The sequence below is a fragment of the Notamacropus eugenii genome, chromosome 2, assembly GCF_028372415.1.
Source record: "Notamacropus eugenii isolate mMacEug1 chromosome 2, mMacEug1.pri_v2, whole genome shotgun sequence".
Taxonomy (NCBI): Eukaryota; Metazoa; Chordata; class Mammalia; order Diprotodontia; family Macropodidae; genus Notamacropus; species Notamacropus eugenii.
Window position 1 is genome coordinate 475,761,033 of NC_092873.1, and position 13,396 is coordinate 475,774,428.

Here is a 13,396-nt window from a genome sequence, read left to right on the forward strand (position 1 = left end):
GTCCTCGAAGGGAAAGGAGAGGAATTATAAAGGAAATAAACCTTTAAAAACTGAATTAATCTCACAGATCCCCATTAATCCAGAGGGGCAACAAACAAACAAAAACCACCGGATCATTTCCCTTCTTTTGTCAATTCCCGCGTCGTGCTCCCGGCGCTCTGAAAAGGAAGTCCGGGATCTTTACTTGCAGATCCTGGTGGATTCCTGGTGAAATTTATTTTCAGAGTTCCTAGTGTGGGCTAGATTGACTCTGGAAATCCCTCTGGATTCTCTCTGGAGAGGTGGTTCTGATGTATCTGGGTGGTTTTGTGTTTTTTGAGTAGTTTGTTTCTCTTTGCTGTTCATTTACGCCTAAGATGAAATATTAGCACCCCTGGAAAAACTGGACGACTGTAGGCACTCCTAGTGACAACCTGCCTTTAAATTTCAGCCGTGGGCATACACCTGGCATTAATCAGGAATCCATGATCATTGTGATGTCTGTTCTCTCTTTTCTGGAACGAATGTGTGCCATTCTAAGGCTTTCACTATTAGCACAGATTAGACAGGGCCTTTAGGAGACGGACAGGCTTATGAGAAGTGTAATTGTTGCTTGGTTGGGTTTTTTTTCCCTCTAAAATGAGGAGATGAGCCTAGATGATCTCTAAGGTGTCTTAAAGTTCTGGTATTGCCAAGGTGTGAGGGGATCTCTCCAAATATCCTCGAGGAAGAGGGAGACAGGCTGACAGGAGTCCCTGACCCGCATTCCCACAACTTCTTAGCAGGCTAGTAAAGAAGGCATTGATTCATTCTTGCAGAAAGCCTACCTGTCTTCCTGAAGTGAGTTAGGATGATTGACAAATCAAACTATCCCCTTCCCCTCAAAAAGGGGGGAGGGGGAGAGGGATAGGGATGACAGAGCATCCTACTATGCATCCAGAGAAACAGGACTGGCTCCTTTTGGAGAGAGTGGAGAGCACTACTACTCCAGTGGGCCTCTCACTTTCCCAGAAACAGGAATCCTTGATAACTCAACTTAGAGAAAAGAGAATTGGGGGAAGGCTGCCGTTGATAATTCTGGTGATGGTGATGGTTGGTAGAGATTATTTTGCAATTTGTAATTTCTTCCATTCTTTCCTCTTTCTGAGTACATCTTTTCTTCTAAAATTCACAAGCAATGTTTCGATGATAATTTGGCTCCCCCTGCCCAGAATTTGAATCCTGGTAGCTGGATCCCAGATTTTGATTCTTTAAAACTCTCTCCTTCATGCCAATACAAGTTTGCAATAAATCAGGGAGGAAAATTCCCGTTCCCAGGCGCGCTGGGGAGTGAGACAGAAGTTAGCTTAATATGATGAGAAACAAAATAGAGGTCCAGTATAAAGAACGGTATCTGCCCTCATCGGGATTTGGGACAAACTTTCATGGCGACGGTATACGAAGTAAGATTTCCTTCCTTTGGGGCTGCTTCGGTCTTGGCGATCCCGGCTGGACTGGCAGGTTCGGGGCCCTGGCTCACATTCCCAGCCTTCACACCTCACTTCATGCCGAACTCCCCAGCTCTTTGTGACTAATGGATTTCTCCCAACGCTCCACTGCGCCCATTCCGTTTCGGTCTACCCTTTGCATCATTTTGCGCTCGTGTGTACAGGCGTTCGCGTGTGTCTAATTGACTTTCCGTCTACCTTTTTATAGCTACATGTGTTTCCAACAAAAGGTCTTATTAGGACAATCTGGTTTCACTAATTTAGAGGTCGGAAACGTAGAAGTCTGGCAGGCGCTTTTTTTTTTTCTTTTAGAGTTTGCAGAAGTTCAGATTAAGAAATGACAGCAGGATGTACCACCTCCCAGAAGTGGGTCTTCACATTTTTATGAGTCCTACTTCCCTCCAAAACAACTCTCTTCCCCCCCATCACATAAGCACATCTACTCACTCCCCCATTAGCGCACCCCTTCTGTTTCTAAATGGGAGCCTTGTGGGGTAACCAAGACTCTCTGCGAAGTACAATCTTGGGTACTTTAGTCGGGGGGGGGGGGGGGGGGGGCGGGGCAAGAGCTGGGCAGAACGGAGACCGAGTCAGGAAAAGAGAAAACTCAAGGAAGAAGAAATAAATACTACTAAAGAAGAAAAATGGAATTGCCCCAAGGACAATGGGGGGAGAAAAAGAATTTCCCCCCTTTTTAGTGGTCTTAGAATTTGGATTTAGACATTCAAAGTCCCCAAAAGGCTTAGATCTTTAATATGGTGCAGTGAAGCCTGAGGACCTGAAGACTGGAGTAGAGAAAGTGTGTGTGTGTGTGTGTGTGTGTGTGTGTGTGTGTGTTCTTATTGCCTAATGATCACATATTGACCACCCCCATAAAGAAAGAATGTTTTACTAATTTCACACCAATAAGAAATTTGGGGTGAAAATAATGGGGAAACCTATCCAAATGACTGGGCCTCTAAAAAAATTTTTTTTGGACATCTTTAACTGGCAAGGATCTTTCTTCCTAACTGTAATAAACTAGGATCTCTCTTCCTAATTGTAATAAACTTCCTTGAAAGGAAGAATTTAGAATTAGTTTCACTGAATCCCAGTGGGCGGGAGCCCTGTGGGTATTCACTCTTTGTCTTGCTTCCCCCCTCACTTAGGGTAATTTATCACCTCGCCTAGAGTCCTGAAGCCTGTCACAGCACCAGGAGTCCTGGCTCCATAAGAAAATCACAACAGTTCGCCTTGGGAATCTTCATTAGCAGCTTCTGATCTGAGGGTGGAGAGAGCTTGGATGGGCCCTTACCCTTCTGCTTTTGGTGTCTTGAAAGTTATCTGATATGCTGATAGGCATGTTTTGATCACTGGAGACGCTGGGAGGGAAGCGGGGTTGAGAAAACATACGGACTCTAAAAGCAACAATCCTGCTTGTCAAAATATCCCATCCATATCTCTTGTTAGCATCTAATTTGTGTGTGCTTGCAAACACACTCGTGCTCCTGCCCCTAAGATTTCCCAACAATGTGTTTGCCTATCCCCACCAACCAAAACCCCATTCTCGCTCCCTGCCCCTACTCTCTTCATTCTGTTCCGCGCTTAGCAGTTACAGCTAAGTGGTTTTGAGAATACTAAAAATGTACTCTTCTGTCTGGAGAAGGGGAGCTGTCAACCATCCTTCACCAACATTCTCTTTTCTCTCCATTATCAGCTTGAAGGCTTTCAGTATGCTGGACTTGTCACCTCACCTCCAGGGCAGGGGATCTCCCTCTCCCTGCCCTCCTGGATTTTGCTGAGTTCTGGGATCACTTGCTACTTTTTGACCCAGACACCTCGAGCATCTGAGCCCTGATACCTTTTGCCTTTGGACATGGCATGTGTGTGTGGTGTGTGTGTGTACACCTTGCCCTTTATCCGCTGTCGGTACAGATAGCTGCATAACCTAACACACACCAAAAACCGAATTTACAGGAGAGACTAGAGGCTGTTTTGTTTGTTTTGAAAGGCTGATTGTTACATCTTGAATCCTAAGGTTCTTTCTTCTTCTTGGGAATGCTACTTCTCCTTCCCATCTCCAACCACTGAACAGCCCTTATCTAGGCAGTCCTTTCCCGGCCCAGCAGAGGTTCTTTTTTCATCACTCAACCCATCTTTTCCTCCCCCAGGGAAACACCTCTCCACTTCCTATCTATATAGCATGAGGAAATCATGTATTTCCCAGTTCTCCTCTCAGAGCATATAAAGTACTTTTATAAACAAATGGCCAAGACTGCCACAGTGCTGGAACCCTGTGGTATTCCATGCTTAGGAAGATTTTTAAGCGCTGCAGAAAATTAATTGGCCTGATAGGGTCATAAAGTTTTCCGCCTATTTCTCTTTTCTGGTTATCATGTTCTTGGGGAGGAAAGAGACCCTGGGACTCAGTCCCTTCCAGTTGTGTGAATGTCCTACACAGCAACTTCCTCAGGGCTTAATTTTCTATTATGGGCAGAAACCCTGAATCTTCTCAAAGAATACCAAATGTTTGCACAAATAATGAATTATAGACTATTTATGATATGATGCCTTTCTACACAAGAGCATCAAGAGTTTTCTAAAGAGGAATAGCGAGGCATTGAAGACTATATTTTCTCCACCTCACAATCCCAAGTAGCATTTCATAACCTGACAATTGGGACGGTGAATAGTTGGCCTTCTTAGCTCCCAGACAGTTTTATGCAGCAAGGGAGGGATCATCTTGGGTTGCTAGAGTACACTCTCCCACTGCACAGGGTCAAGTGCTTAGAAAGGTGAAAGAATACAGAATTGACTGGGCCTCCAGAACCTTCTCTGGGCTCCTGAGGCGTGGGATGAGGAGGCTTCTCGGCACACTAAAGGAAATGTGTTCAGACTGTCTTAGGAAGGTTATCTTCCAGAGCAATAAACAATATAGGTAAACTCGTTCTCATCTTGTCTCATTTCTTGTTTCAAGGCACATTCATTTACGGCAGTTTCTTTTGGAGAAGCATGAGGGAAATATTTCCCTAGACACACACACACACACACACACACACACACACACACACACACTTTAAACTCACACTTTCTAATTCCGGAGCAAAAACATTTACCTAGTTATGGAAGAAAGCAATAAAATCTCTCTTAGGAAACCCCCTCCCCTTTAAAAGGGACTATCAGCCAAGTTCAAAAACATACAATTTTCTAGGGGCTAGCCATTTCCTCCAACTAAAGACGACACAGAGGACACAGAAATTCCCTCAATGTTCTCCCATGTGAAGTATGACCATACCTGCCTGGGGTAGATTTGTTAAGAGAACTGAAGGCCCAATTGGCAAACAAACTCGTGTTCAGGGTGTGATTGATTAGATAACGTTGTACTGGAAATTTGGGGCTGAGTGGTGCTTAGAATGATTTTTTTTTTTAATCGACAGCAAGAGTTTTGAGTGAAGAAATTTGTGCCAGTATGGGAGGGGGAAAGTGCATTGTATGGCTGGCTGGGAGAGAAATCCGAAGTTTCCACGGCATGTGTTTGGGACACTGCCTTGAACTTTCCACTCCTGAGCACATTAAGCAAGAGTGTGGGTGCGCCCTGAGGGGCTGTGACCACGGTGAGTATAGAAGCCCTCAGTTTTCCCTTCTGTACAATGGGGCACTTTTCGAAGCCCTAAACATTCTCAAGGGAGCTCAGACTTTGTTTGGGCCGGGTTTGATTCTGCGGCGATAGGCTGGCGGAGTCAATAGGCATGATTTGGAGGTGGAAGGATGCATCCTCGGAACTCCCGTATCCCCAAACGGCGGAATCGAGCTCAGTATCGGAAACTCCGAGCTACACTTGGACGTGACGATCCGCAAACAAACTCGTGCCCCAAGAGCCCTCCAGTCGGGTTCCCTGCGCTGAGTTCAGGGGATTGCCTGGCCTTCTAACTGTTCCTCTTCCAGCAAGCAGCCTGCTAGGAGACTGCCGGCGGGCAAACCGGACACTCGCTACCTCAGGGAACCTTCCTCTTCTCTTAGTTTTTCACTCCTCCGCCTGCCTGTTTCCCTCTCCGCTTCGGTTTTCCTACTCCCACCCCCCCCCCTTCTATAATTTCCAACCCACTCCTATCGAAGCAACCCAGACGCGTTCACTATCACCCAATTCCCTCCTTCCTGCCGTTTATGGGGTTCTATGTCCTGATAAGAAAAGTAGGAGGAGACAACCTATTAAATCCCATTAGCTCAAGAAAGCAAAAGAGCCCAAATGCTGTTCCCAGTTCTTTACTAGTCAGGCGGAAGACTGGCAAGAGCTTCTACCTCAAGCCTGATCCCCCTTTAGCCAAGGACGCTCTGGAAATAGTAACATTGCTCAGTGGCACAAAATCCCCTTGTCTCCTCTTCGCTCCTGGCCCTGACTGCTGACCCACCGTCCACGTCCCTTAATCGTCCCCATTTACAGGTTTCCCCTGCCTCGATCTCATCCCCGCTATCCTGTCTTCGTCCCCAGCGCCTGTCTTCCTCTTGTCTATCTCTGTCCACTTTCCCCAAGAGCTCCCCGAAGCCCATGCCTGTCCCAATGTCCCTGGAGGCCGGGGAACGCACACTTACTGTCTTGCTGTGGAGTGTCGCTGCCGCTGGTCAGCCCGGGGGACTCCAGCAGACTCCGTCCCGCCTCGCCGACGCTTTCATCCGCCTGGGCGGCCACCATGTCACCGGCCTCCTCCAGATCGAGCAGGTGACTCACCGAGAAGTTCTTTTTCGCTTGAAGGTTATCGAGGTTCCCGGGACTGTCCAAGCGGCCACCCAGGGCCGGCTGCCGCTCCAGAACGTGCCCATAGCTGGAGGTCATGGTCTTCCCCCTCCAATCCCACCCACCCCCCTCTTCCCGCTCGGATCAGCACCAAACGTTGTGGGCGCAAGGGGGAGAGAGACAGAGTGGGAAAAGGAGAAGGGGGGAGGAGAGAGAGAAAGGGGGAGAGAGGGGGAAGAGAAAGAGAGGGAGGGAGAGAGAGAGAGAGAGAGAGAGAGAGAGAGAGAGAGAGAGAGAGAGAGAGAGAGAGAGAGAGAAAGTAAAGAAGGCAGGGACCCCTTCTGCAGAGCAGAGCCTTCTCCACTGGTCTACCTCTTGCAGCCTTCGCTGGTTTTCTGCAGCCTAGAAGACCAGAGGATTCCAAAGAGATATTCCACACAATCAAAAAAAATTTTTTTTAAATCGTCCTACATTCAGGAAGAAAAAATCGCTTCCAGTTCCCCCCAAAGCTTTCACAGGCACTAAAATAATAATAATAAGAATACTGCTGTTATTATTATTAATAAGGGGAAGCAAGGGAAGGGAAAGCCAGCAGGGATGGGGAGTGAGTTCCGTAAACAGAAAAAGAGCGAAAAGTTTGGGGGGGGAGAGAAAAATCAAAGTGGTTTTGATTTTTTTTTTTTTTTACGTTAAGAAGTTATTCCCAGGCAAGAGTTCAAGCACCAACAGAAGAAGGCTTGTTCCAGCTTTAAAACATCTTCAAGAAAACGTGTTCCCCCCTCTCTGCACTCCTGTTGATTCTCAGGAGTGACTAAGGTTTCAGGAGGAGAGGGTGATGTCTTGCAGATGTATTGGAGAGCAGGACGCTCACTTTACTCTTCGTAAAGGAATTAAAAAAAATGAGGGTTTCAGGAGTCCAAGGGAGGGTGGTGATTTTTTTCCTTTCCCTTCTCTCTCTCCCCCTCTTCTTTTTGAGCTCCGTTTTCCTTCTCAGTTGGATCAAGAAGCTCTCTGGCACTTCAAAAGGCACAAACTGGCATGCAGAGGAGGCTTTGTAGGGAATACATGAAAATTGGAGACCCCTGGGAGGGCAGATCTCGACTTAATAGGAGCCTGTAATTACGTGGCAAAGTCTTTGTGCTGTTCCTGACGTTTTACAGACCCCTTTCTCCATCACAATCTCCCTCTTCCTCCTTCCCCGGACCAAAAAAACAGTCTGATTAAGAAAACCCTCTTTGCCAACATCTGAGAGAGAGAGAGAGAGAGAGAGAGAGAGAGAGAGAGAGAGAGAGAGAGAGAGAGAGAGAGAGAGAGAGAGGAGTGGAGGAAGGGAGGGGGCTCGAGCGAGCCCCTTCGGATTTCGTAAGTAAAGGTCTAATTATCATTCCCCTGCAGTAGTATCACAGGGAGAGAGGACAAACTGAAACCCACAGTCACTTCAAACGGGGTGATTATTTTGCTTCGGCATTAACTCCTCCTGATTTGTTTAAGATCCTGTTGGAAAATCTCATTTGCATGTTTTGATAACAGCTGCGGGGAAACTTTTTGGAAAAAATCCACATCACTGCAATCAAACTTTCTTCTCTCTTTTTAACGTTTCCTGCTGTTCCAACAGTTTTGCTTTAAGCGGGGCGGGGGGTGGGGGCGTGGAGGGAGGCGTGAATGGAGAAAGATATAAGGGGGGGGCTGGTTGTGGTTGTGTATTGACAGCCTATTAAATAATGTAATAAAATAACAATAATAAATAATGCGAGGATCTCCCACGCCTTCTCCGGAGAACTATACTTTGTACCTAAAGCTTTAGAAGTCTGTACGTCTCCGACCTGATAACTGTGTTATTCATTTTCCCGAGGGAACTAATTAAAATAAAATGCTCACCACCGCATCCAATTTTGTTACCTCATTTTATCCAGCTAAGATGCCTCCCAAGTCAACTAAATAGAAATACCAATGTGGTGGGGTACCGGGGTAGCTGAGGAGGCTTAGAACTGGGAGAAGATGGGTTGGTGTATTCAGAGGACTGTTCTTTATTCCGTTCAGCTTCGGAGGAATGAGGAGAGACAGAGATAGACAGTGACAGAGAGAGACACACAGAGAGAGACAGAGACAGTGACAGAGAGGGACAGAGGGAGAGAGACAGAGGGACAGACAGAGACAGACAGAGATACACAGAAAGACAGAGAGAGAGACAGAGACAGAGAGACAGAGACAGATAGAGACAGAGGGACAGAGACAGAGAGAGACACACAGAGAGAGACAGAGACTGTGACAGAGGGACAGAGAGAGACAGAGACAGAGAGGGACAGAGAGAGAGAGACAGAGACAGACGGACAGAGAGAGACACACAGAGACACACACAGAGAGACAGATCAAAAGAGAGAGACAGAGACAAAAAGACAGAAGGAGAGAGATTATCTCTGTCTAAATATACATATACAGTTTTGTCCTTAGAACAGCAAAGCCTAAATAAAGAGGAAGACTGCTGATCTATTGGATCTATTCTTGACCTATTGGAATTGAGTAACAGTTTTAATAGTCTCATTAGAAATGAATTACTATATGACGGGCAGGTAAAATATTAAGTGTTTATATTTGTGATGTTTTGTGTTCTGGTCTAAAGAAACACATGCCACTCCCCCCAACCCAGCCCCTTGGCTTGCTAGATTTTTTTTTTTTTAAGTGAGAGGCTCAACAGGAGAGAAGGGTTCGTGTGTGTAAATGGCAGGAGTCTGGGCTCCAAACTGCCATAGTTAGCCCAGAACTTCCAGCCCCCTGATCTGGGAAAAGAACATTTGATGCCATCAAAGGGCTTCAGATTGAAACCAGATGTGCTTGCTTCGGTTCTTTCCATGCATTTAATTAAGGAGCTGGGTTGGAGGAGACTTTTTCATCATTAGTCCACCAACCCCCTCCTCCTCTTTCTTTTCCCCTCCACAGCAGACTGAGCCCAGATCAGTGCCAGTGCAAGGCTTCCTCTGTCCTTTTCATCTGAGGGTCTTTGACAAATCAAACATCTGTCCACGTGACTAGATCTCTGTGTGTGCAGACTCCAGTTGTTTGACTCGGGCTGGATGTGCATATAACTAGTCTGATGCAAATTGGGATGAGAGTAGATAGGAATTTTTATGTGACATTTATATCGTACACACAGATTATATATGTACATATATATATACTTATATATACTACTTATATCACTTTAGAGGTCCCCAGATAATCACTTTGCAAATGTATAACTGTACACGCACCTATGGTCTGCCTGGACGCATCAGGTATTTGATTTTCACTGATCAGTCTCACTGAACGCACTTTTGTGAAAGGCCTTCTTAGTTTTCTTTCACAAGTCATTGGAGAATGGGTTTGTACTCCCAAGACCCAAATCTAGATCTTCCCAGTTTTAACAACTCTTATTCTTTCTCTTATCCTTCCTCCCACTCTACCTGACCTGCTTTAAAAATTTTTGCTTTACTTTTCTGTAACTGATTTAAGAGGTCTGAACTTTGGTGGATTAGTAAAATTGGAGGTGAAGGGTATCTTGGCACAGGGAAAGGGAAGTAGTAGAGGAAAGAGGACTCCTTGATCCAAGCTGAAACATCCCTTTGACAAGATATTTGCCTATTGAAGGTCTGGGGAACATAGTAAGAAGAGGGGATATACACACATTCAAGGAAAAGTGCCTCCTGAATTTCTGTAAACATGGCATTATGACTGTGAAGAAGGGCATAGTAGGGTAGAAAAAGTCAGAATTCTAAGAGGCACTTTAATGAACAATTGAGTTTAATGATGGAAATGAAAGAGATCCCAATATCTGAGGAGACTGGCTTATGTTATAACCTCTGTAGTCCCACTTTACATGAAGATGTGGCTTGGCCCAGAAACCATGTCTGCCACTAGGCCTCAGCAACCAACTTTGAGAATTTGAGGAAGGGTTTTTCTAGGTCAGATGATATTTGACTGAAATGGGGTGAAAATATGTTCCAGCACTCTTTTTTGGGGGGAACCAAAAAGATTTCAGTGGTGCTGCAAAACTTACAGGGAAGGCAGCTTTGGCAGAAAAGAGATTGTTAGGAAAAGGAAAAGTGGGAGGTACAAGGGAGGAGAAAGAGAATGGTGGGAAAGCTGAAGAAAACAGGAAGGAGAAGGAAGATTGTGATACCTGGTTTTGTGGTCTAGCCATCCATTGCTTTTAATCAAGTCCACTTGAGGGGTGGGGAGGGGAGGGGATCCTCTTAAAAATGTGTGTCTTCCTGTAGGGAAGACCCTAGACTCAATCAAGATGACTCAGTCTACTGTTTCAGCAAGTAGTATCAAGAACCCAAATAAATCTCTTCCCAAGGCTTCATTAGTAAGCAAGCAGAAGACAAGGAGAGTGAGCTTGGTCCCTGGATGTTGTCCTGTCCTTTCTCTTCCTTCTCTGCTCCCTGCCAAGAAGTCATGCCCTATTCCTCCCTAACCATTAGACAAGAGAAACACATGAATGCTGTCTCCCTCTGCTTTTCCTTCTATTGAAGCAGATGAGGTGTTGCTAAATAGACCCCCTCCATAGTTCTCTGAGCTAGAAGCTAGAAGCTAGAAACCTGTGACCTCCAGAAGACCTCCGGGGACATCTTCAAGCCAAGGCTGGACGACTCCTTTTCTGGGATGTAAAGAAGACTCTTGTTCACTTACCGGTTGGTCTTCATGACCTCTGGGGTCCATTCCCACCCCTGCAATTCAGTGAGTCTTCAAGAGAAGACCCCCGAGTACCCACCCTGCAGCAGAAGAGAGGGCAGGGTTGGCGTCAGAAATCCTGGGGAATCAGACTCCCTTGGGCATCTTTGGAGAGGTCTCTTCCCAGGGCCGGGGCTGGGCTGGATTCCACTCTACTAGGAGGAAAGGATCAAAGGTTCTGGGACCTGTCTAAGGTGTTGTCTCCCTCCTCTAGCCTCCAGGGAGCTCCACCCCACGGGTTCTGGACTGAGCCTGGTTCTGAGGTCCTTGAACTCTGGGACGCCTTTCTGATATCTGCGTTTGGAGAGTTAAGAGGAAGGCCTAGCACACAGGGACTGGAAAGGGGAACAGTGTGGTGAAACCTCTCCCCTCTTTATTCTGCAAGATACTTCAAAAACACCCCCCTCTTTTTCTTTGGTAGCTGCCTTTCTTTTTTTTCTCATTCCCTCTCTCCTTATAAGTGCTTTACTTCTGTCTTGAAGATCACAAATATATCAGGTTATTATTTTTTTATGCCACAGATGTATAATTTGGCTGGAAGGTCCTTGCAATTAGGACGACGAGGATGATTTTCTTTTTAAAGAAAAATCCCATGATATGCCTTTATTAATAAAAAGACGATGATTTCCTCAAAATAAAAACAAAAACAAAAACCTCATGCTACGGTTTTATTAGTGAAAGGACGGTGACTCTATAAGGGTGCAAGGCATGTCCAGCTGTTGCTCAGTCCGGCCCAAAGCAGCACAGCGCAGCCCCGTCTCGGCCGCTGGCCAGAGGTGCGCCAACCCTAGCCGGCTCTGGGCACGCAGGGAACCTTCCCTGGGAAATCCGAGCGAGTGGGCCTGGGCAGAGCTGTGCTCCGCGGCCCTCCTGAACAGTTTCGCCATCCAGGCGCCACGACCGCTGCGGCGAGGGAATGGAGCTAGCGAAGGCAGGGACTGGAGACCCAACTTTGCTCTGCCCAGGTTAAAGAAGCGAGGTGGGGAATGCGCTCGAGACAGGCAGAAGCGACCATCTGGCAGAAATATGTAGGAGGTGTGGAAAGCGGAGGCTGGTGGCACACCCTGATCCTAGGCACGCGGCAAGCCTAGTTTGGGGATGGGGAAGGGGGAAAAAAGGGAAATTCTCAGGGCTGTGATTCTGTGGGTTCTTAACCCTTTGGATTCATCATGTGGAGGGAGCAAAAGGGAGAGAAGTAGGGTGAAAGAAGGCAGTGGGTGGGAGTAGAGAGTAGTGGTCACTTACAAAATCTAACCCCACTCTGCCTTCCCCAGGTTTCAGAAAGAATCTTTAGTAACTTCAATAATTCAACAAAAGTTTCAAAGCCTAAAGTGTGCACTAACACCTGAAAAACAAAATAAAGAGCTAGAACCCTTTATCTTGGCCTTCTCAGCAGCTGGGAGTGGATTTTTCAAGCCCCTTTTCTTCCCCACCCCTTTAAAATGGTGCTTGATGTTATATCCCACCCCACTGAACTGGGACAGGAAACTCAGTCTATCCAGGCATCTCTGCCAGGGCAGCAGGCCAAGGTGGAAGGCTTGATTCTGAGCCATGAGCCCATCAGGCACTGGACACGTAGTAATTGATGTTGACTGGCAGTGGAAAGCTCTTTGGGGGCTTTCCTGGCACAACGAGTTGGCAGAGCCCCCTTTCCCATCTGGTCAGCAGAATGGACCCTACAGTGAACATTCTCCCCAGAATGAGCTCTGGAGGGTAGAGTCAGGAGGTGCATTCAGTGACATTTTGTCATCACAGCTGACACGCTAAACCCATGTGATAAGTCCACAGATTCCATAATATTAAGAATATAAACTGAAGCACCACTAAGCTCATACAAAGAATATGTAGCAGGGAGAAAAATACCCTAGTTCCCATGCATAGCCACAGGGCCGTAAATGTATAGCTCAAAGAGACCATAGAGACCATCAAATCCATCCTTTTCGCTTTACAGATGAGGAAACTGAGGCTCAAGAGGTTAAATTATTTGCCGAGGACCACACAGCTAACAAGTGGTTGAGGTAGGATTTAAAGCCTGTGGAATTTCCATTTTTAAGCTTTTACGAACAAAAGGTTTGAAGACAGATCTAAAAGGAACTTTCCTGGCCCCCTCCAATTCTGGGCCATGTAACTACTATTGAGGTTTAAACATTTTGCCTTTCTCCACAAATAATTAAATTTTTTCTATCTTCTCCAGTGGTTCAAGGGCATGATTAATTGATTATCAAGAATTTGTTAAGCTTCTACAAAGTTCAGACACTGTGCAAAAGCCCTAGGAATACAATGAAAAAAGTGAAGCAGTTCCTGCCCGGAAGAAGCTTATATTCCATAGATCAGGACTTCTTAAACTTTTTCCTCTCCCAATCCCTTTTCACATTTGGGCAGCAAGTTTATTGATGTTGCACAGCCTGTGTATTCAAAACCAAGACTGAAGTGAAGTTGCATGATGCAACATGGGCAAATGCTCCCAGAAACACCTCAGATTCATTACTTGTTTGATTTTTAATTAATT

At 46.1% G+C, this 13,396-nt stretch overlaps 1 protein-coding gene across 2 annotated transcripts in view; it reads right to left on the minus strand.

The window, feature by feature from the left end:
* PRRX1 (paired related homeobox 1) overlaps positions 1–7,471 on the minus strand; it is a 95,126-nt gene extending 87,655 nt beyond the window's left edge. The window contains exon 1 of one of the 2 annotated variants that reach the window (XM_072648677.1): positions 6,036–7,471. In XM_072648677.1, coding sequence (XP_072504778.1) covers positions 6,036–6,276 — 241 coding nt within the window. In that variant the 5' untranslated portion in view covers positions 6,277–7,471. The remainder of the gene's footprint in view (positions 1–6,035) is intronic. The other variant, XM_072648676.1, reaches the window with a different exon arrangement.
* Positions 7,472–13,396: the final 5,925 nt, after the last annotated feature.